The sequence below is a fragment of the Bubalus kerabau genome, chromosome 3, assembly GCF_029407905.1.
Source record: "Bubalus kerabau isolate K-KA32 ecotype Philippines breed swamp buffalo chromosome 3, PCC_UOA_SB_1v2, whole genome shotgun sequence".
Taxonomy (NCBI): Eukaryota; Metazoa; Chordata; class Mammalia; order Artiodactyla; family Bovidae; genus Bubalus; species Bubalus kerabau.
Window position 1 is genome coordinate 164,739,292 of NC_073626.1, and position 20,850 is coordinate 164,760,141.

A 20,850-nucleotide genomic window follows, 5' to 3' on the forward strand; every position below is an offset into this window, starting at 1 on the left:
CCCTGATGCTTCTGCAAAATCTGGCAAAGAGACTTGAAGTCACCAGAAAACAAAACAAGCAAGCCCCAGTAAGACCAAAAAATGCAGACAGGTGGTCTCAGGGAATGTTGTCGCTGTTGCACGGTTATCATTGGCAACATTGAGGAATGAGCAAGGTGAGACAGCATCCATGGAACAGTACCTCTGGGGGCTCTAACAGAAGTGGGTGGGAAACTCCACTAAAGAGGTTCTTGGGTGATAAGATTCTTGGTCATCCAACCTGTGATGTGTTTGCAGTCTTGGTCCATCCTGGGAGTTGCTATAAGAATGGGTGTGTAAGAAGGGGGAGGGGGGTCACAATAAAGGTGGAACAAAAAAAACTTAAATGGTTAAACCTTACCAAAATCATGATGTAAAATAATATAGAGAAATGCTTACAATACAATAAATAATACTTAAAATTTTAAGATTCAGTAGAATCTCAATTTTTGTAAACACAGGCCACACGCTTGGGCACCAGAGAGGAGAAAGACCAATGGGAATATTCATAGGGGTTGAATCTGAGGGTTAGGATACTGGGTAATTTTTACTTTGCACAGCTTTTGAAATCCTGCATGTTCTAGAGTGAAATGTGTTCATCAGAAGAATAACAAGTGATCATCAGATAATCAGGAAAAAAACAAATGATATAAAAAGCCCAAATTTTAACTCAAAAAATTAAAAGTGAAAACAAAACAAAAAACAGCCCTCACAGGGCATAAGGAAATCAGTGTGCCCAGAAACAGGCTGGGTGGGGAGGACCATTGTTCTCACCCAGCATGGCTTTCTTCTTAATGTTCTTTTATGCGTGTATGTACAATTTCAAAGCTTTTCCTAAGTTTATTTTTGTGACCAGTGGCTTTAAACTTGCTAAGAGATAGGCTTCCAGAGGGAACTGTGGTTTGAAAATGTGACGGAAATTGATGGAACCTCCCAAGAACTTTTGGTGTAGACAAGGCCTTAGAAGCGTGCAGGGAGTGAGACCCTCTCAGCAGAATGCCCCATCCCTGCTTTACCTGCGATACCCATCACCATGTAAGAACAGTGCCCCAGAGAGGGGCAGGGAGGGATCAAGAAAGAAAAGCTCACTGCGGTGGCTTCTCTCATCGTGGAGCACTGGCTTTAGGGTGCGCGGGCTTCAGCAGTTGCAGCACGAGGGCTCGCTGGTTACATCTGCTGGGCTCTAGAGCAGGAACTCAGCAGTTGCGGCGCACAGGCCTAGTTGCTCCACGGCATGTGGAAAATCCCGAATCAGGGATCAAGCCTGTGTCCCCCGCACTGGCAGGCAAGGTCTTAACCACTGGGCCACCGGGGAAGCCTTGTTTTTAAATCTCCGTACATAAAAGGTCACCAAGGAGAAAACTTAAGATGTATCTGAATAGTTTCTTACATTTTGGTGATGCCTTTTTAAAAGGAAAAACATTATTTTTAATTGATGTATAATTGACAGATAACATTAATTTCAGGTGTACAACAGTGATTTAATACTTGTATATATTGCAAAATGATCATCGCAGTAAGACTAGTGTCCATCACCACCCATAGATACAGAATTTTTTCCCTTGTGGTGTAAACCTTTATGATTTACTCTCAGCAGACTTTCAAATATGCAATTATGGTCTTATTGACTGTAGTCACCATGGCTGAACAGTAATTCCCCATGACTTATTTATTTTATAAATAGAAGTTTATATCTTTGACCCCCTTTACCCATATTTTGGTGGTGCCTTTATAAATGTTTAGCAAATGTTTCTTGAAGGGAATTAGGAGTGGGTGAGTTCATGCTGCCAGGTTAGAGCAGAACTGAGTCAGTCCTTCCAAGTTCTGAGTTCTGAGTATGTGCATCTGGGTAGGGGGTAGAATTCCTGCATTAAAACTAACAAACCCAAGCTTATAAGACTCCTTCTTGAACATCCTATAGCTCGTCCAAATGTCCTTTTGATAAGTTAATATAAATGAATCAGAAACATCTGCATCAGAAATCTCGCTGAACACACCAGGGCTTAACAATTAAATGGAAGAATGTTTGGCACAGTGTGGTTCAGGTTTTAGCAGATCCAAACTGTTTTGCAAAACAGTTGTTCTGAAGACATTCTGAGAATTTAAAAGGCAGCTGGTTCTCCCACCCGCTCTAAAAATGAGAGTGGTGATTTCTGTTCTTTGTGTCGGCTCTGGTTGCTCTTACTGACTGTGGAGGGACTTCTCCTTGCAGAGGCCCTGTCTCTGGTCTCTGCCAAGTGCTGTCCTCCCCTCTCATTCTCTCTTTCCTCTTTCTCTCAATCCTACATCTGGGTCCTCAGCAGATACTCTGTGCTTCAGGCACAGTTCTAACAGCGATGACGAGGCTGCATTTTGTCGAGTCGTGAGATCCAGTTCTAGGTTCAGGTCGAGCATCGTTGTCGCCCTGGTTCACAGAATTTAATAATCCTTGTCCCTTTCACCCTTGCTGATGGTGCCCAATATGAGAGCTGGTCTCTGGGGAAAAGAGAAAGAAACTATCAAACATTCAGAGGAGGAGCTGAAATCTGATGGATGGTCCAGAGGAAAGCAAAGCTCAAATTGTGGAAGAGGCTACAACGAAAACGCCACTGTAATAAAAGCCACGTTCAGTTCAGTTCTCTTGAGCCTCCCTCTTGTTCTGGAACACAGACTGAGTGATCCCAGCAAATGCCAACGAAGCAGATGAAAGTGATTAGCGTGCCATTCCCTTTCAAGCTCTTTTATTCGAAGAAGTTGTCCTTCCATTTTAATTGACTTTCAGTCTCGCCATCGTGAAATTTTAATCACCCGAGCACGGAGACGACATCTCAGATCACCCAACTCGTAATTCTATCTCAACTGCAAGATGAAAGAGGACACCCTCATGCATTCTTGTCCCTTCTGTTTTCCCCTTCAAGGGACACTGTCAATCTTCCTTAGGCTTCTTGAGTGATCATCATTTAATTTTCTTTGGAGGTTGCAAAGTCTTGATTTCCTAAACTGAAAAAAAAAACAAAAAAAAACAAAGAGTAATTAAAAGTGATGGAAGCATATTAGGAAAGAGATGGAAATTCAAGCAAATGGACGTCTACCTCATTGGGCAAACAATGCAACTCCACCCCCAGTGGCTTTTAAGTTTAGCACTGCTAGTTAATATTTCTCCACTAGGTTTAAGAAATTAAAAACAAAAGAATTAAAGCGTGGTTTTTTCCCTTGGCTTCAGAGCCAAAGCTTGTTTTAGTTTTCCCAGAGTTCAAATAATGAAATTCTTATTTGGAACCTTTCAGGGACTTGCTGTTATTCTCAGCCGAGATGCCAAACCTTGGCTTGATCTCGCTTCTGCTCTTAATTTCATCTCCTCTCTTTTTCATCTGCCACGTCCTGGCTCACAGGCTTGGTTCCTCCTTTGGGGCCTTTTGCTAAGTGGTCTTTCTAACCCTGGACCCCAAAGGAACCAGCTCATTTCCCGATGCAGGGCTCAGCTCAAATGTCTCCTCCTTGGAGAGCATCCCCCAACACACACAAATCATTTGGTATCACTTGATCCTGCTTTCATTTCGTCATAGTGCTTATTGCTAAGGCTTGTTGTCAATTTTCCATCCCTAAAGTGTAAAATGGCTGAGTGGTAAAGAATCTGCCTGTAGTGCGAGAGATGCAGGAGGCGAAGGTTCAGTCCGTGGGGTCGCAAAGAGTCGGACACGACTGAAGTGACTGAGCACAAAGTCTAAGCAGTGAATACATGATCTGTGTAGATGTGGCCTCTCTCTACAAAAGATTTGCCACTTTCAATTAAAACAAAAAGGGGGGCATTGCTTGGTTTGTACTTGGCGTGTTAACATGCTAGTTGCTGTTTTATAATAACTTGGAGTGTTTATTTTACAAATGCTCCATCTCTGCAATGTGTTCTGACATGTCCACCAAAGCTAGGCTTTCAGAGGGAGCAGGACCCAAACCTGACAGTGTAGGCTGTAATGAAGAGGCGTCAAATTCCTTAGATTTGCCCTTCCTCATCTCTAGGCTCTAGATTAGAAATTCTTACCACGTGGCTCAGTAGTGAAGAATCCGCCTGCCAATGCTAGGAGCCACAGGAGATGAGGGTTCAATTCCTGGGTTGGGAAGATCCCCTGGAGAAGGAAATGGCAACCCACTCCAGTATTCTTGCCTGGAGAATCCCATGGACAGAGGAGCCTGGTGGGCTACAGTCCATGGGGTCGCAAAGAATCAGACACGATTGAGGACGCACGTGCAGAACATGGGCAAGGCTAGAGTTTTAGTCCCGAATTGCCTACCTTCCAGGACACTTCTCCCACCATGGAAGGTGTTTCTCCGGAGGCCCCAGTCTCCATAAATGACTGTTAGATTGGAGACTAGGATGATGTCCCTTGCCTCCCAAAACTGCAAGCACATGAAGTGGTTCCCACCTTGGAAAATGATGCCAAGGTGACAGCCCCCGGGAGCTGATGAGAAGAATCCGTGTGTAGGTTGAATGTATAGCAGATGTAACTAGAAATGACAAAGGCTTTCCCAAGTTGGGTTAAAAAAGCAGTTTAGAATTCCAAAAACCATTGATTTTAATGGAATACTCTCCTCATAGGTTTTTTTTTTTTTTTTTAATAATTTTTGTTTATTTTTGGCTGTGCTGGTTCTTTGTTGCTGCGTGGGCTTTTCTCTAGTTGTGGGGGCCACTCTCTAGTTGCTGTGTGTGGCCTTCTCATTGCGATGGCTTCTCTTGTTGTGGAGCATGGGCTGGAGGACACTCAGGCTTCAGTAGTTGTGGCACATGGGGTTAGTTGCTCTGTACCATATGAGATCTTCCTGGATCAGGGATTGAACTGGTGTCCCCTGAATTGGCAGGCAGATTCTTTACCACTAAGCCACCAGCGAAGTCCTCTCTTTTTAAAAAAATTTTATTTATTTTTAATTGGAAAATAATTGACTTACAATATTGTTTTTTGCCTTATATCAACACGAATCAGCCATAGGTATACGTATGTGCCCGTCCTCTTGAACCTCCCTCCCACCTCCCACCCCATCCCACCCCTCTAGGTGGTCACAGAGCACCAGTTTGAGCTCCCTGCATCATACAGCAAATTCCCACTGACTATCTAATTTTACATATAGTATTGTATGTGTTTCCATGGTACTCTCTCATCTTACCCTCTCCTTCTCAACCCCTCTCTTCTTAGTTTTTATCTTTTCCTCAAAAAGTAAAAAAGTGTTGCCTCTGTCTTAGCAGAGAACATAAGGACAGATACTCCGGCCTGCAGAGCCAGAGAACCTTGTCTCCAAGCCAGGATTCGGACGGTGGTACAAGAGCCCTTTTTAGGGAAATGAGATTTCTTTTTCTGTGATGGTCTGAGAGGTTAGGAATGTTTTTCACGCTTTAGGGCTCTTTGACTAATTTTGAATTTGTCATCCAGGAATTTATGCAAACCCTTCTCAGAAGAAGGCAGGGAGCCTGGGACGGCTTCTTTTCTTTCTGCATCATCAGTGGGTCGGGTGATCCGCTGCTGTCTCGGTGGGATGCCTCTCCCTCGTGCGCTTCCCGTCAGTGCCTCCTGTGGTTGAGGGGCACAGCGGGCCCAGTCCCTGCACTCAGGTTGCTGTGGGTCCTCCATGGATTTGCTAACTGCTGCCTCTGGCTTGTCACCAGCGTTTCTACCTGTCACTTTGATCATGCTCTCTTACTCTCCAACTCCAGTTGAGGCTTCCTCCAACACTGAGAATTAAACCTAAGAACCTTCCTTCTGGGTTTAAAACCCTTCACTGGGACTGTCCTTGCCCCTTGCTACTCAAAGTGTGGTCCATGGGTGGGCAACCTGGCAGTATCTGCATCACCTGAGAGCCCAGTAGAACCCGCAACCCTGCCGCAGGTGAACTGCATCAAAGTCAGCACTTTTAACAAGATCCAGGTGAGTCACGTGTGTGTGAGAATGGAGAAATGCTTTCTGCGAAATCCTCCCTGCTACCATCATCATTCGTGGCCATCAAGTAGGTCTTAGAGCAACATTTCTCCGCCTGGCTCTGACCTGATGCTTGGCATATAGCAGAGCAGCACACTCCAATTTAATCTTCCCAGTGTCTCCATGTGGTATGTACTGTTGTTATTCCCACTTGCAAAAGGGGAAACTGAGGCCTTTGGGAGATGCTCATTCAGGTAGTGAGTGCTGGAGCAGCCTGGATTTAATCCAAGACACTCTGCCTCCAGAGTTCATGTGCCTAACTATCGGCTCTGCACCCTCCCCTTTTCTGGACTCTTCCCTCCAAGTCTATTAGCTCTGGACTCTCTTGCCTCTTTCTCATTGGTCTGTAAAACTTCTCTAAAGCAAAGCCATGTTGAAGGAAATGCTGCTGTCTGGTGTCTTCTAGAAAAGCTTTGAGTCCTAAAGTTATTTTTAAGGAAGATTGTGCTGTACTCTGTAGAGATTTGATCTCTCAGCCAAGAAGAAGGAGCTCTTTCTACTGCTTCCAATTTAATACAGGCCACGTGGAGCCTCAGATATTACCCTCCCTGTATGTGAACTTCTGGCTGTGTTGAGATAGAGTAGTATCTCAAACTTGACCTTTGGAAGAATCCTTACATTTACAACTCTAAATCAGAAAAAAAAATGGAGATAATTCATATGACCTTCAATGACATTGCAGAGTTTATCAAGTCCTTTGAAGACCTTAAGGTCAGAATGTTTATAGCCTGTATACTCAAGGCCAGAGTTTCATTACAGGAGGTTAGCTATATGAGGTCAGGAAGAGATTAAGGTCAGTGGTTTTCAAACTGATTATTGAACTGCTTTGAGGGAATATTCCAGAGAAAACTTGGAGGCTGTGGTGTGAGGTAGTGTCTGAGCTGAAAGAGAGGTTCTCTGGGCCCCACCTCACTTTCAACCAATTAGTTTCAATTTTACATCATTTTGTATAATACGTCCTGGGGTAACATTCTGTTTAATGGGCCCTTCCCTATTTAGGGTTTTCCTGGCGGCTCACACGGTAAGATCCCTGGGTCAGGAAGATCCCCTGGAAAAGGGAGTGGCCACCTATTCCAGTATTCTTGCCTGGAGAATTCCATGGACAGAATTCTCTTTTTATATTTTAAAAGCCAATTAAACTACTCCATCCTTTGCAGTTGAGGCTGTTGAGGTTCAAAAAAGCAAATTGACTTCCCCAAGGTCATGCACTGTTTTGGCCAAAAGCTATTTCTTGTATTCCTCCTTTGAAAGCTCAGACGCTGTGCCAGCTGCCAAGTCTGCTGGGCATTCACTTCTTTGCTCTCTGGGTCAGCCCTTCTTACAGTCAGTGGTGCTGACCTGGCCATTTTTCCTTTGCATTTAGGACTCCTCTGTGTGTGTTTGGAAAACCAAACACCATTCAGGTGTTTTAGGGGCAAAGCTAAGTCAAGAAGTCATATATTGGCAGCATTCTTTGTCTTCATCTTGGGGTGAAGCTGTATGGCTGTCTCACTGTCCTGACTTAGTTAGAACACAGAATATTCTGGTACCTGCAAAACAGAGCAGCTGTTCTCCCCTCCAAACATTAGTTTACCAAACCCCCCATTTTAGGAGAATGTGCATTTGAGGAATGTGTGACCAAAAGGGAAAGATGGCATTGAAAGACTGAGATCATGTATTTTTCCCTGCTCGTGCAAAAACATTTTTTTCTTTCATTTTCAGGAAAATAAATCAATAGGTGAAACAGACAAATGAGAATTTCAGTGACAGTTTACAGTTAGTAATGATGGATATATGGGTAATTTCCATCATATCATCTGTTGTTTACTAGAAACTTCTTTAAGGCAGATGATTGGCATACTAAGAGATGTTTTATTTCTAAAAATAGCTCTTCACCCACCTGTATGTTCAGTGCTTGTCCTGATCTTTTGTTTAGAAAATTGGGTGCTAATCACTGCCTCCCTCCTGAGTCTGGGCCCCAGAAATGCAGCCCCACTGCCTGGGATGTAAGCCCTTTGTGTGTGGCCAGTTATGTGGAATGTAGATGTTTCATTCCGGGACTTGATTTTCTGTCAGTTTTTCTCTCTTCTCTCTGCCATTCACTTTACCTACTGTTTCTTTCTCTAACCCCAGTTTCTGCTCCCTCTAATTGTTCCCAGTGGAACCAACACATGCTCTGGAACTAAAATTCTTCTTTACAGAGATATACTAAAGTGATACACACTGTGATCTCCTACAAGGGAAACTTAGATTCTTGTTCTGAAAAGACAAGTACTTAATTATTTATAGTATGTATAATTCCTAAGAATTTGGAGGCAAATATTGGCTCTCAAGATATTTAGTTACATATAGAGATGTTACCTAAAAACTCCTTTGGCTGCCCTATATACATGTTGGAGGCTTCCCTGATAGCTTAGTTGGTGAAGAATCCTGCACCAAAGGAGATCCCGATTTGATTCCTGGGTCAGGACGATCTGCTGGAGAAGGGATAGGCAACCCACTCCGGTATTCTGGCCTAGAGAATTCCATGGACTGTATAGTCCATGGGGTCACAAAGAGTTGGACACGACTGAGCGACTGTTACTTCACTTCATATACATGTTGATATTTTTAATTTCACTTTTGCTTTTTGTTTCTAAGATTTAGAGAGGATTCAGTTCTCCACCAAAAAAATAGTTCCTAAGAGATTGTACAAAGCATGCCTAAAGATATTAATTAGTTACATGTAACATTACTTTGCCAACAAATGTGTGTCTAGTCAAGGCTGTGGTTTTTCTAGTGGTCATGTATGGATGTGAGAGTTGGACTGTGAAGAAAGCTGAGCGCTGAAGAATAGATGCTTTTGAACTGTGGTGTTGGAGAAGACTCTTGAGAGTCCTTTGGACTGCAAGGAGATCAGCCCTGGGTGTTCTTTGGAGGGAATGATGCTAAGGCTGAAGCTCCAGTACTTTGGCCACCTCATGCGAAGAGTTGACTCATTGGAAAAGACTGATTGATGCTGGGAGGGATTGGGGGCAGGAGGAAAAGGGGACGACGGAGGATGAGATGGCTGGATGGCATCACTGACTTGATGGACATGAGTTTGAGTGAACTCCGGGAGTTGATGATGGACAGGGAGGCCTGGCATGCTGCGATTCATGGGGTTGCAAAGAGTCGGACACGACTGAGCAACTGAACTGAACACTAAAGCAGTTTTCTGTCTTCTTTGGCAAATTTTTTCATTATTTACTAAGATTAAGGTATTGAACTTAGTCTCAGATAGGTCTCTAGGATAGGGTATGGTTGTTGCTGATTGTTTGTCATGTAACTCTTAAGTGTTTATTATTTAAGTGTTAGTCACTCAGCCATTTCTGACTCTGTGACCCTATGGACTGCAGTCCTCTAGTCTCCTCTGTCTATGGAATTCCACAGACAAAAATACTGGAGTGGGTTGCGTGCCCATCTCCAGGGGATCTTCCGACCCAGGGATCGAACCCAGGTCTCCTGCATTGCGGGTGAATTCTTTACCATCTGAGCCACCAGGGAAGCCCTTGGGTACCGTGAAATGACATGAGGGAGGGGCTTGACCCTTGTCAAAGTTTGGCAAAAGTTTTTCCTCCTAAAGCTTCAAAGCAGGAGAGAGTCCCAAGTGTACCTGGCAGCTGGTGCATTAAAATAACTAATCTTCACATACAAAAGGTCTCTTCACAGGATTTGGCCAAAGGTCAAGCCTGTTGGATATATGTTTATAAAACAGAGTCTGTAGAGATTAGTCCTCACTTTAGATAATGAGTGACAGAAGGAGGAGGGAGGAGTTTGTCACTTAGTCCCTTGACCTCATTCTGCACGTCTAGCCATAGTTATCTTGCCAGAGAGGTAAAACTATACACTTCCGTATTTAATTCATTTTGTGCTTTATTGTCTTTGCTCTTGAGGATGGATCCATTTTCTCTCCTTTGAATTCACTTAGAAGTGAAGTTGCTCCCCAAAGAGAGATGAACTTCAGGCTTGCGTTGTATGCTCCTGACTAGTAACTTTGCTCCTGACTAATAGCTTTCTCACAGATAGTGCCATGTACCGCTGGGCTTTGAGTCTGAAGATTTGAACTTAACCGTGACTGGTTTACACGAATCTAGATATACCTCTGGAGCCAAGGACGGTGTCAACTCCTGCCTGAGACACTGGGCTCTGTAGGGGAGGTAGACATGCTGGAATAAAATCAGGAACCTCAGAAAGAGGAGAAAGTGATGCATACTTGGTAGGTAGCCAACAGTGTCTAGCACAGTTAATATTCTGGCAATTTCCAAGGTCATTTTTTTTTTAAGTATAAAAGCATTCTTGGCCTTTTTCAAGGCTTCAAATAAAATATTGGTCCTTTAAAAATTAATTTCCTCAAATTATAGATTTTGATGCCCACCCACCCCCACCAGATAAGAGCTCCTTGAAGCCAGGCCTCATGCCTGGCTCATCTGAATATTCTTGGCAGCCCAAGTTCTGAGTCATCATAGACAATGACTATTTGCAAAATAAATGCATATAACTTATTCTCTGAATTCCCCCAGGATTCAAGGACCTCAGACATTGTGTAAAAACAAACCAAAACTCCAGACCTACAAGACCCTTGACAGAGTCAGTCCTGTGGTAGGGCTGCCTTTTTTCCTCCTCATTTTCAGTACTGGTTTTTTACTTTGATTTTATTTTTATGAAGTTCACAGCTACCTTCATTAACATTAAAATTCTATTGTTTAGATTCATTTATTGGGGTGACTGTTTTTGTTTTTTTAAGTTCATTACAATTATACCATAATTTGAGGACATATACCATATTTTAAAATAGATTGTTTGTTTACTCCTGTTTTAATATCCTTAAGCTTTTTTTTCCTTCCCTCTTCTCCCTGCCTACTACCAGGATGATAGAAAATGGGAGTGCATTTTAGCAGGCCCAGGTGTTCTTGCTGTTTCTTAGGTTGTCACTGTAGTGGGTTGACTTTAACAAATCCCATTTAAAAGGTAAATTACAAACATTCATCAGCAAGTGATTTTTCTAAAGTCTTCATATTAGCTATCTCTTGTTGCCGCAACCAATTAGCACAAAAGCTGTGGCTTAAAAACAACACCCGTTTATTCTGTGGCTACAGAATGCATGGAAGGCAGAAGTCCAAATGGTTCTTACTTGGCTGAAATTAAGGCATCAGCAAAGGTGCCTTCCTTCAGGAGCCTCAAGCAGAGGGTCGGTCCTTTCCCTCACTTTTTCCAGTTTCTAGAGGCTGCCTGTATTCCTTGAATCGTGGCTCCTTCCTCCATCTTCAAAGTCAACAATGTAGCATCTTCAGATTCTAATTGGGTTTCTGACTTGACTCTTCTGCCTCCTGTTTTTTGTGTTTTTTTTTTTAAAGATTTTGTGATTACCTTGAATCCATCCACATAATCCAGGGCGACCCCTTGACCTCGAGATCATTAATTACATCTGCAAACCTCTTTTTGTCAAATGAGGTAACATATTTGCAGGTTCTAAGGATTAGGACGTGGACATCTTTGGGGCCATTCCCCTGTCTACCATAAGCATGCATGCATGCTAAGTCGCTTCAGCTGCGTCCGACTTTGGTGATCCTAAGGACTGTAGCCTGCCAGGCTCCTCTGTCCAAGCAAGAACACTGGAGTGGGTTGCTGTGCCCTCCTCCAGGGGATCTTCCTGACACAGGGATCAAACCCAGGTCTCTCATGTCTCCCGCAATGGCACGCGGGTTCTTTACCACTAGCGCCACCTGGGAATCCACCGCAGCCATAGACCCACACAGTGTTCTCACAGAGTTCCACTCCCTCGAGTTTCTAGCTTTCTGTGTACTCAGGAGAAAGGCTTTGAGTTTGTGTGTGTCTTCCCCTGATATTTCTGTCTTGGGTGTTACTACTTTAATTTTATGAAGTGGTAAAGAATCCTCCTGCCAGTGTAGGAGACATGGGTTCAATCCCTGGGTCAGGACGATGCCCTGGAGAAGGAAATGGCAACCCACTCCAGTATTCTTGCCTGGAAAATCCCATGGACAGAGGAGCCTGACGGGCTATATAGTTCATAAAGTCACAAAAGAGTCAGATGTGACTTAGTGACTAAACAGCAACAATATCAACAAAACATTATCTGTGTTTGTGTGCACACATCAGGGTGGATAGATAGCTGTTCAATAATAACATGATATTCGGACAATAGTGATAATGTATTGGGTTGATACAATGATAATGTAAAATTTGCTCAGTTTTTCCTATTACACCATATGGAAACCTGAACAAGCTTTTTGGCCAACCAGTGATTAATATTGGAAAAGGAGGCAGCAACTTGGCAATTGAAACTCCATGAGTTGTAGATAGAGGTGTTTTGTTGTTGTTCTCTTGTTAGTTTTTGTTTGGGCTGCAGCTTGAAGCGTGAGGGATCCTCGCTCCCCTATCAGGAATGGAACCTACACCTTCTGTAGTGGAAGCTCAGACTCTTAACTACTAGATTACCAGAGAGGTCCCCAGGCGGAGGTTTTTAAAACTCGTCTTTATGGTGACCTGTTCAGTGAACTCACAGAGCCTTCTAACTTTTGTCTTTTAGGCTTATGTACAGAAATATGTTGTGAAGAATTATTTCTACTATTACCTGTTCCGATTTTCAGCCGCTTTGGGACAAGAAGTGTTCTACATCACATTCCTTCCATTCACTCACTGGAATATAGATCCTTATTTGTCCAGAAGACTGACCATCATATGGGTTGTAAGTATTATTATTACTTATGGACCAGTATTGTTTCCGCAACAGCCATCTGCTTTGGTATTCGAGTTCTCTGCATATTTGCTCTTTTTTAAAACATCACTGAGAGCTGAATTTTTACCTGGTTTACTTTGGGAAAATGAAAGGAAAAACATTGTTAAAGCTATGGGTGAGTAAGACTAGGAGAGGAGAGAAATGATGTTCAGAGAAATGACCTTTCTGAGAATCCTTGCAGTGGTGGGGCACGTGTGCATGCTCAGTCATGACCAACACTTTGTGACCGCAGGGACTGCAGCCCAGAACCCAAGGTGGGGCATAACATGCCTCCTATCACGAAGCCCCTTTTAGTAAAATTTGATCAAAAACTGAAAATAGGAGCTGTTGGCTAATAGCACTTGGAATTCCTAGGAGAGGAGAGACATGATGTGGTATTAAGTGTGACTTAATTCCAAGTGGTTTTAAGTGTGACTACTCCATACCAATTAGACGCAAAGGCATATAAGGCAGGGCAGCTTTAATTTGAGGGAGTTTCTAGTATTAGGGGGGCAGCTGGCCTATATACAGAAACTCGTTGACAATTCCAGGTAGAGAGGTGGAGCCCCTTCTGATGTTTTGTTTCAGACCCTATCATTGAACTTTGTTCAGGACTAAATTCTGTTTTTGTTTTTGTTTTTTAATTGAGGGAGATAGTAGCAAGGTGTGCTGTGAGCATCCAGGCCCTGGGATCAGATTGGCCTGGGTTCAGGTGCAGCTCAGCCAGTGCACCTGTCTGTGTGCCCTTGTCCTGAGCCTGTAAAACAGTGTTAATAAAGTGCATCTCCCAGAATAATCCTGAAGACATTCACAGCATGGCCAACATGTGGGAGGGATCTACAGGTTGCTATAAGCATGTAATGCATGGTGATGAGTCCATGAAGGCAAAAGTCTTAAAGATCAATTCTTAGGTCAAAGATTGTTTAGCCAGGAGAGGGTGGCTTCAGGGACAAGGCTGCCAGCACAGCTGTTTCCTTAACTCAAGATTCTACCCTGAAAACTGAGCTTCAGAAGCACTAGGCCATGTGTAAAGGCACTAGGGTTCTCAGGCGGCTCTGTTCTGAGAAGCTGTGGCTGCACGTCTGGGGCTTTATTTTTCTCATTTGTAGAAGAAGTGAGACAGAGGTCTTGTTTGGAGCCATAAATGCAAATGTTACAACAGGTAGGGGGTAGAAATAAAACAGTGAAGTGATGGGTGGAGAGGCCTGGTGGGTGAGGAGGCATCTCGGGACACTGGGAGTGGCTGCCCCTCTCCACCACCTGTGCCCAAGAGAGGAAAAACAGGGTGGGATTGTCAGATCTCTTTTTTCTGTGAAGTCTTTAAATGAAGGCTTACAGTTGTTTAAAATATGGTTTTTATTTATTTATTTTTGGCTGCACTGGGTCTTCGTTGCTTTGTGCAGGCTTTCTCTAGTGGCGAGTGGGAGCTACTCTTCATTTCAGTGCTTGGGCTTCTTGTTGCGGTGGCTTCTCTTGTTGCTGAGCGTGGGCCCTAGGGTGCTAGGGCTTCAGTTGTTGCGGCTCTCAGGCTCAGTAGTTGTGGTGCATGGGCTTATCAGTTACTCCACGGCGTGTGGGATCTTCCCTGATCAGGAATCAAACCTGTGTCCCCTGCCTTAGCCCACAGATTCTTATCCACTGGGCCACCAGGAAAGTCCTAGGCTTTCATTTTAAAAGCTTTATATGCCAACTGAACAAAAGCATCCTTGACATGCAGACTTCCAAGGCCTGGTTTGAAGTCTTGGGCCTAAAGGACAACTAAGGTCCCTCAGGCTTGTGGTCAGGATTATTTGGCCCCTAATTCTTCCTGATTATTTGCTCTTTTTCTCTCTCGTTCTACAAGTCACTGTTTCCTTTCTCCGTCTCTGTCTCCCAGCCAGCCCTCTTCTGAAATCTAGCTTACGTCTAGAAGTATGATCCAATGAGAACGTGCAAAAGCATAAGAATCTTGGAAGAGATGAACGTTAGTGCAGTTGTTCCCCTCCTTTCTGAAGTGCCTTCTGTTCCTGCAGAGCTGGTGATGTCCACTAGAGCAGCTGGGGGAGGAGAAGGAGCTGGGAGTACTCCTCAGGATGTGAATGTGCACCCAAGATCCATGGTACTTGCATTCCTTTTCTTGTCATTTATTTTCTGAGATTTTTGTGTAGTCGCTAAGATGTGTCTGACTCTACAACCCCATGGACTGTAGCCCGCCAGGCTCCTCTGTCCATGGGATTTCCCAGGCAAGAATACTGGAGAAGGGTTGCCATTTCCTTCTCCAGGCAATCTTCCCAACCCATGTCTCCTGCATTGGCAGGTGGATTCTTTACCATTGAGCCACCAGGGAAGCCCCTTTTTCTGAGATTTTTTTTTTTAATCCAACTTTTATGGTAGTTGAGTGTGGTAAATGATGCAAAATATTATTAATAACCCAGCAATATCTTATACTGTGTACAGTCAGTTTGAGGTCAGTTATCTTGCCCACTGAGGGTAGAAAACTTTTCTTGAGGGATCAGAAAGATCTTTAGACCCTGTAGGAGGCAGTGGTTATGGGACTCTGATTGTCATCGTGGGTGGTGGTTTTTCATTTTGGAGTCCTGATTTCAGAGCACTCAAAGGATTTCCGACTTGAGGTAGAATTAAGAGTCTTGTCAGAGAATGGGCAAGTAAAGTCTTCACCTGAGAGAGGAAAGAGCAGCCTTTGAGTGTGCTATTTGTTGTGAGCTTTGGCAACCTGTTGTTGGCTTTTAGAGATGAGTGAATGGTCCAATCCACAAGGCACCCACGTAGAGGGTTATGTAATTTGTATCAGTGAGGCATTCTTGGCAGTTAATGGTGGAGAGACAGTGGTGGGTCCAAGGAGGGTTGGAGGGAAGGAAGGAAGGAAGGGCAAAGCGAAGTAGAGGTTTGGAGGGGACAGATGCTGAGAGGTGGGAAGGTGGTTGCTCTGTCCTCAGTTGTGGAGATAATAAAGGGGGAGGCTTGGTTTGGCTCCACTGTTGTGACTGGGTGGAGGGAAGGAAAATTCTTGATGGTGTTACAGGGACCCAGGAGGGGAGGTGGGGTGGATATGCATGCTAAGTGCTTAGTCCCTTCAGTCATGTCTGAGTCCATGTGACCCCATGGATGGTAGCCCACCAGGCTCCTCTGTCCATGGGATTCTCCAAGCAGGAATACTGAAGTGGGTTACTGTTCCCTTCTCCAAGGGACCTTTCCAACCCCGGGATCCAACCCACGTCTCTTACATCTCCTGCACTGGCAGGTGGATTCTTTACCACTAGGGCCACCTGGGATGGAGATGGGTGCGATTCTTCTGGGCAATCAGTTTCCTCCTGTGGCAGCCTGTCTCCTATAAGGGATATCACTAAATTAGTGGTTGCCTCTTTAAGGGGTGAGGATGAAGACATGTTTATTATATAAGGGACAGAATTTGAAGTCCCCTAACATTAAATATCTTATCTCAAACTCAAAATCCTTTGGAAGGTAGCTATGTTCAAGAGTGCCAGATCTCTTGGCAAATTGCATATTAATTTGACAGTTGTCATTGGATGAAGTCTCAGCAGGTTTTATCGCTTTTAAAAATAATTTGTTATATTAGGAGTGACTCATATTGTCTGAAGCAACTTAACAGAATTTATGGTTACATGAACAGCTTTCTTATCACAGTTGTAATTGTTCCTCCTGTCTATTCCACCTCTGTTAATTGCATTTGTTGGCGTCCCCATGTTCTCTGGTGGCTCAGACGGTAAAAGCATCTGCCTGCAATGTGGGAGACCCGGGTTCGATTCCTGGGTCGGGAAGATCCCCTGGAGAAGAAATGGCAACCCAGCACTCTTGCCTGGAAAATCCCGTGGACTGAGGAGCCTGATAGGCTACTGTCCATGGGGTCGCAAAGAGTCGGACACGACTGAGCGACTTCACTTCACTTCCATGTTCATTATCTTTTTTGATCTTCATAAAAATGGCAATCCAGCACTCTTGCCTGGAAAATCCCATGGACTGAGGAGCCTTATAGATCAGTAGAAGAAAATCCCTTAAAATTGAATTTCAATGCTTTTATGCAGGGTGTTCACATTAGTTTAGGCAGAGACCTCACCACTCTGTTGCCTTACCTTTTGTGACCTCCATGGCCCGTATGTGTGTGCACGCATGCTCAGTTATGTTCTACTCTTTGCGACCCCATGGACTGTAGCCAGCCAGGCGCCTCTGTCCAGGGGATTTCCCAGGCAAGAACACTGGAGTGGGTTGCTATTTCCTTCTCCAGAGGATCTTGCTGACCCAGGGATCGAACCCACATCTCTTGCATTGGCAGGTTCTTTACCAACTGAGCCACCAGGGAAGTCCTTGACCCCTATAAAACATTTGAATTTGGGACTCCCATCTTCAGGCACCAAATCTTTCTGACCTGGAGTTTCCCTGGCCATGAAATAGTTTACTCGGGGGCAACCAGCCTTTAAAAAACCTGATTCTCGCTGCCCAAACTGCAGAAAGTTTTAAATTTGTCTTGGGAGTTTTATTTTCCCTTTGTTTCCCATTTGTAAACATTTCTTTTACATAACCTCAAAGGATATAGTCCTCACCATTCTGACCCATATGTGGTTATTTTTAAGTAATTGTCATCCTATCCAAACTGTTCTTAGAGTTTTTCTGATTGTTGAAGGTCTAGTTGAAGGCCCTGGTTGCTTCTGAGTTTCCAGGTAGGGGTAATCTCTCTTCTAATAATTCATGTTTGGTTTTTTTTTCCTTTTTTTGATTCCCTCAATCCACCTTTTTTTTTTTTTTTTAATTTTTGGCCATACTACACAGCATGCAGTATCTTAGCTCCTGACCAGGGATCAAACCCACACCCCCTGCAGTGGAGGTGAGAAATCTTAACTACTGGATGGCCAGGGAAGCCCCCCTCAATCCTTCTGAATTTATGGCTTTTGATGAACTCTTTGAATGAAATCAAGGAGTGTTGATGTTGGGGGACGGGGGCTGCTTCCACCTCTATCAGCAGCTCTGAGGTTTGGCCAGAGATTCCTGGCTTCCCAGGTGGCACTAGTGTTAAAGACTCCACCTGCCAGTGCAGGAGACAGGGTTTGATCCCAGTGTTGGGAAGATCCCTTGGAGGAGGGCATGGCAACCCATTCCAGTATTCTTGCCTGGAGAATCCCATGGACAGAGGAGCCTGGGGGGCTACAGTCCACAGGATCACAAGGAGTTGGACGTGACTGAAGCAACCTAGTATACATGCACACTCGGGGGTTCCTGGGCTTCCCAGGGGGTGCAGTGGTAAAGAATCCGCCTGCCAATGTAGGAGATGCAAGAGACACAGGTTCAATTCCTGGGTCGAGAAAATCCCCTGGAGGAGGATATGACAACCAGTATTCTTTCCTGGGAAATTCCATGGACAGAGGAGCCAGGTAGGGTACAGTTCATGGGGTTGCAAAGAGTCAGACATGACTGTGCACACACATACACACAGAGGTTCCTGATCCTGAAATATCAATACCATGAAAGGAACACGAGGATGGTGTTTATAGGGTGGTGGTTTTGGTTTCCACTCAAAACTGGCTCCAGAAAGGGGAGACGTTGTCAGGTTATAAGGAGTTCCATAAGAACCAGAACCACACAGGGCCTGATGTCAGTGAACAGCTTGGTTTCTGCTACATTTAAGCAATGACTCCACGGATCTGCCTCTTTACCTCCTGATGCCAGCTGGTAACTTCCTGTCTTTTGGTTCAGAGTTTCAAGACAATATAACCTAGCTCACTGTGTAGCACAACTGCACCCATTGGCTAATGCATATATTGACTGTATTTGGTCCAAGCAGCTGTGTTGGGGGTGAGGATAGACAATTAACTGAGGCACAGAGCCATGGACCAGGCTAAAGTATCAGGAGACTTGGACTATAATCCTAGCAGTGAGACTTTGCTCAGGGCACTCACTGCTTGATTCTGGCCTGCAGCATCCCTAGCTTCAGAATGAAAGGACTCAGCTAGAGGACCTTGGGAGGTACATAACATGCTCGTGACTCTTCTTTATATGTTCACTATGTGACACTTAAGAGAGCCATCCATGGCTTGGAGTAAGAAAGCAAAGACTAAATGCTGGACAGAATTAAAAAAAAACCTGTCATCTCTTTTGCAGACTGAATGCTAATATAGTTTTACATGGTTTGTCTTCTGCTCAATGATGATACATTAGAAATGCATATCAAATCCACTACTAACTATTTGTTAGATAGTTTGCTGTTTTGTGTTCAACACAATTAAAGAAATGCTTTAAAAGGAAATGCTGAGTTGCTCGGTGACTAGAGATTCCTTTTTTTTTCTTTTTTGGTACTCTCAAAATCCTGGCAATAAGGAAGTCATAACAGCAGAAGGTTTCATTTTGGCAGGTCCTTCTTTTCCTCCTCTTCCAAGTCAAGTTAACTTATGCTGAAGAGCTTGAGTTTAAAATGATGGGTTTCACATCTCTCACATTTTGATTACTGAAAGCTAAAGTGAAGTGAAAGGCGCTCAGTTGTGTCCAACTCTTTTGAGACTCCAGGGACTATACAGTCCATGGACTTCTCCAGGCCAGAATACTGGAGTGGGTAGCCTTTCCCTTCTCCAGGGGATGGTCCCAACCCAGGGATCAAACCCACGTCTCCCACATTGCACGAGGATTCTTTACCAGCTGAACCACAAGGGAAGCCCTTATTGAAAGCTAGCTGGCTGATATCTATATTACAAAGCAGACCTAACATTTTACGTTTAAATTGTGCTGGTAACCTAGTGTCCAACTGCAGTAGAGTCTTGGGTATTATAAAGGGTTCCATAAATTGGTTAAGAGGCAGTTGTGTGATAAAATGTCAAAATGCAGTGGTGTCTCTTTGGATGTGGGCAGACTGCCATCTGGCTGTGTCACAGGGGAGTCTGAGACATGGTAAGAAAGGACGGCAAAACAGCCTCTCCCAGCCCTGATTCACAGCCCCCAGACTGGGGTCAATTTTAGTGCCAAAAGATGACTTTTAATGTGATTATCTTCTAATCCTCTGTTTAAACCACTACCACCGTTCACTTCAAAAGGTTGCCCTGCCTGTTAAGTTGGTTCTTGCTTGAGATTAATGAGTCTTGAAAAGTATTCAACAAAGGCCAGATTGTAACTTGCAGTGAATGAAACGGAATTAGGCATCAGAGGTTCTGACCAGTCCCTCTGAAGTAGAATCTTGTAATTTAGCCTTGGTTAAATATTAAGTAAATGTCTCTAGAGGGTTTGTTATGCAAACTGTGTTGGTTCAGTTTTCGCAATGAGGAAATGTTTTGGTTTTAGTGTAGGTTTAAAAAAAGAAAAACTTGAAAACCCGGACTCAACAGATTCGGATCTAATTATCACTGTCATTACCTGAAAAATGATCTGTCCCCCTCCCCTTTTGATGATGACTGGAGAATGTGACCACATTCTTCCAGAACTCATCTGCCACCCAACCCCTGAAACAGGAGGGAAGGGGGGAGGGCACAACCTTTAAAAGAATGACATAGCCATTTTGTTGTGGATTTAGTAGCTTTTCATGACTCTCTTGCTTCCCTGGAGTGTAGCCCTCCAGGCTCCTCTGGCAATGAGATTTCCCCGGTAAGAATACTGGTTGTTGTTCACTCGCTAGGTTGTGTTTGATTTTTTGTGACCCCATGGACTGCAGCATGCCCGGCTTCCCTGTCCTTTACCATGTCCCAGAGTTTGCTCAAACTCACACCCATTGTGTTGATGATGCCATCCAACCATCTCATCCTCTGTCATCCTCTTTTTCTCCTGCTTTCAATCTTTCCTAGCATCAGGGTCTTTTTCAATGAGTTGGCTCTTCGCATCAGGTGGCCAAAGTATTGGAGATTCAGCATCAGTCTTTCCAATGAATATTGAGGGTTGATTTCCTTTAGGTTTGACTGGTTTGATCTTGCAGTCCAAGGGACTCACAAAATAATCTTCTCCAACTCTGCAGTTCAAAAGCATCAATTCTTCAGCAGGACACTGGAGTGGGATGCCATTTCCTTCTGTAGGGGATCTTGCCAAGATAGGAATAGAACCTGTGTCTCCTGTGAGGCAGGCAGATTCTTTACCACTGAGCCACCTGGGAAGCCCTGACATGGCCATCGGATCAGATCAGTCGCTCAGTCGTGTCCGACTCTTTGCAACCCCATGAATTGCAGCATG

The 20,850-nt window shown here is 44.1% G+C and overlaps 1 protein-coding gene and 1 long non-coding RNA gene across 7 annotated transcripts in view; one reads left to right on the forward strand and one right to left on the reverse strand.

Annotated features, from left to right (window-relative positions):
• SGPP2 (sphingosine-1-phosphate phosphatase 2) overlaps positions 1-20,850 on the forward strand; it is a 141,204-nt gene that overhangs the window by 41,572 nt on the left and 78,782 nt on the right. For 3 of the 6 annotated variants that reach the window (XM_055573583.1, XM_055573582.1, XM_055573584.1), the window contains exon 2: positions 12,508-12,666. In XM_055573583.1, the coding sequence (XP_055429558.1) occupies positions 12,508-12,666 (159 nt within the window). Of the gene's footprint in view, positions 1-5,916; positions 6,089-12,507; positions 12,667-14,708; positions 14,795-20,850 lie in introns of those variants that run through there. The other 3 variants (XM_055573586.1, XM_055573585.1, XM_055573587.1) reach the window with 3 other exon arrangements.
• On the reverse strand, positions 1,656-5,915 carry LOC129646816 (uncharacterized). The gene is made up of 3 exons (XR_008712185.1): positions 5,155-5,915; positions 3,278-4,889; positions 1,656-2,997 (listed from the first exon to the last, which is right to left on the reverse strand). It is a non-coding gene; the product is annotated as an uncharacterized LOC129646816 (long non-coding RNA).